This window comes from Octodon degus, unplaced genomic scaffold, assembly GCF_000260255.1.
Source record: "Octodon degus isolate 3935 unplaced genomic scaffold, OctDeg1.0 scaffold00081, whole genome shotgun sequence".
Lineage (NCBI taxonomy): Eukaryota > Metazoa > Chordata > Mammalia > Rodentia > Octodontidae > Octodon > Octodon degus.
In genome coordinates, this window is record NW_004524657.1 from 8,976,664 (window position 1) to 8,977,856 (window position 1,193).

Below are 1,193 nucleotides of genomic sequence, written 5' to 3' on the forward strand. Positions count from 1 at the left end.
AATCCCCAGTTCCGCAAAAAAAAAAAAAAAAGAACTCAAAAGAAGAAATACAAAAAGGAAGGTATAATATAACTGAAAGGAAAGCAAGAACTTGAATACACATTTTGTTCACCTTTTAAGTAGGATCCTGAGTTAAATCAAAAAAAAAAAAAAAAAAAAAAAAAAATTTGAAAAAACAAAAGGAACCAAAAAGGAGAGGTAATTAATAACAAACCAATAAGATACTAAGTTCATTCTGTTGAAGTAAATCTACAATCAGTGAAGAGGCAATGCTAACATACTTTTGGCTTACATAGCAACACAGTGTATGACCCATTTTGTCTTATTCAGTAGCCCTACTTTAGACATGAAGACTTTCAATGTCAGTGCTAACAGTTGAACAGTGTAAGCATTCTGAAAAAAATAATATTTACCAAGACCGCAGACATCAGTGTACTAATTAAAAATGTTAACAATGCCGCTGTTCTTTTCTTTTGCTCTTGCTGTTTTGCTGTTTTCCACTGTCATGTGCCACCCTGCCCTGGAGTCATTGGAGCACAGACTGGAACCTCCACAAACTATGAGCTAAATATAAAAAAACCTTTGTTTCCTTAAAAAAAAGGTGGAGGAGGAGCGGATATAAAACTCAGCGGCATAAGTGCCTGCCTGGCAAGTGTAAGGCCCTGAATTCAATACCCAGTACCACAAAAAAGGAAAAAAAAAATGTGAACACTAAATGGAAAGTACCACTTACAAATACAAGCTCGTGTTTGGAAACTGGCTTCTTTTTTGAAGACTTGGAGGCTGTGGCTGGAGGTGAAGTAAAGTTGCTCAGGTCGTCCTCTGATTCATTACTTTCTTCTCCAGATTCAAGGTCTAGGCCCAATTCTTCCAACATTTCTGAAGTATCTGATATTGGACGGGAGCGATCTAATTTTTCCTGGCATTTGCTGCACTGTTTAATATAATCTTTGACTTGCTTTAATATACCTGCAGTAAAAATGGATGTTAAATCAAATTGAATATTGTTATTTTTAATTTATGGACACTAATGTATGTTCAATACTAGGCAACATAAAGTAGAATGAATTCTTAGGATATAAGATATTTCTCCCGGGCTGGAGAGATGGCTCAGTGGTCTAAAGCACCTACTTGGAACAAGCTTAGCGAAGCATCAGGGACCGCGGTTCGATCCCCCAGCACCACATGCCAGC

The 1,193-nt window shown here is 36.9% G+C and overlaps 1 protein-coding gene across 2 annotated transcripts in view; it reads right to left on the minus strand.

The window, feature by feature from the left end:
- The window catches only part of Zbtb11 (zinc finger and BTB domain containing 11), a 33,598-nt gene that overhangs the window by 22,140 nt on the left and 10,265 nt on the right, over positions 1 to 1,193 (minus strand). For both annotated transcript variants that reach the window (XM_023721299.1, XM_004636594.2), the window contains exon 2: positions 734 to 969. In XM_023721299.1, coding sequence (XP_023577067.1) covers positions 734 to 969 — 236 coding nt within the window. The remainder of the gene's footprint in view (positions 1 to 733; positions 970 to 1,193) is intronic.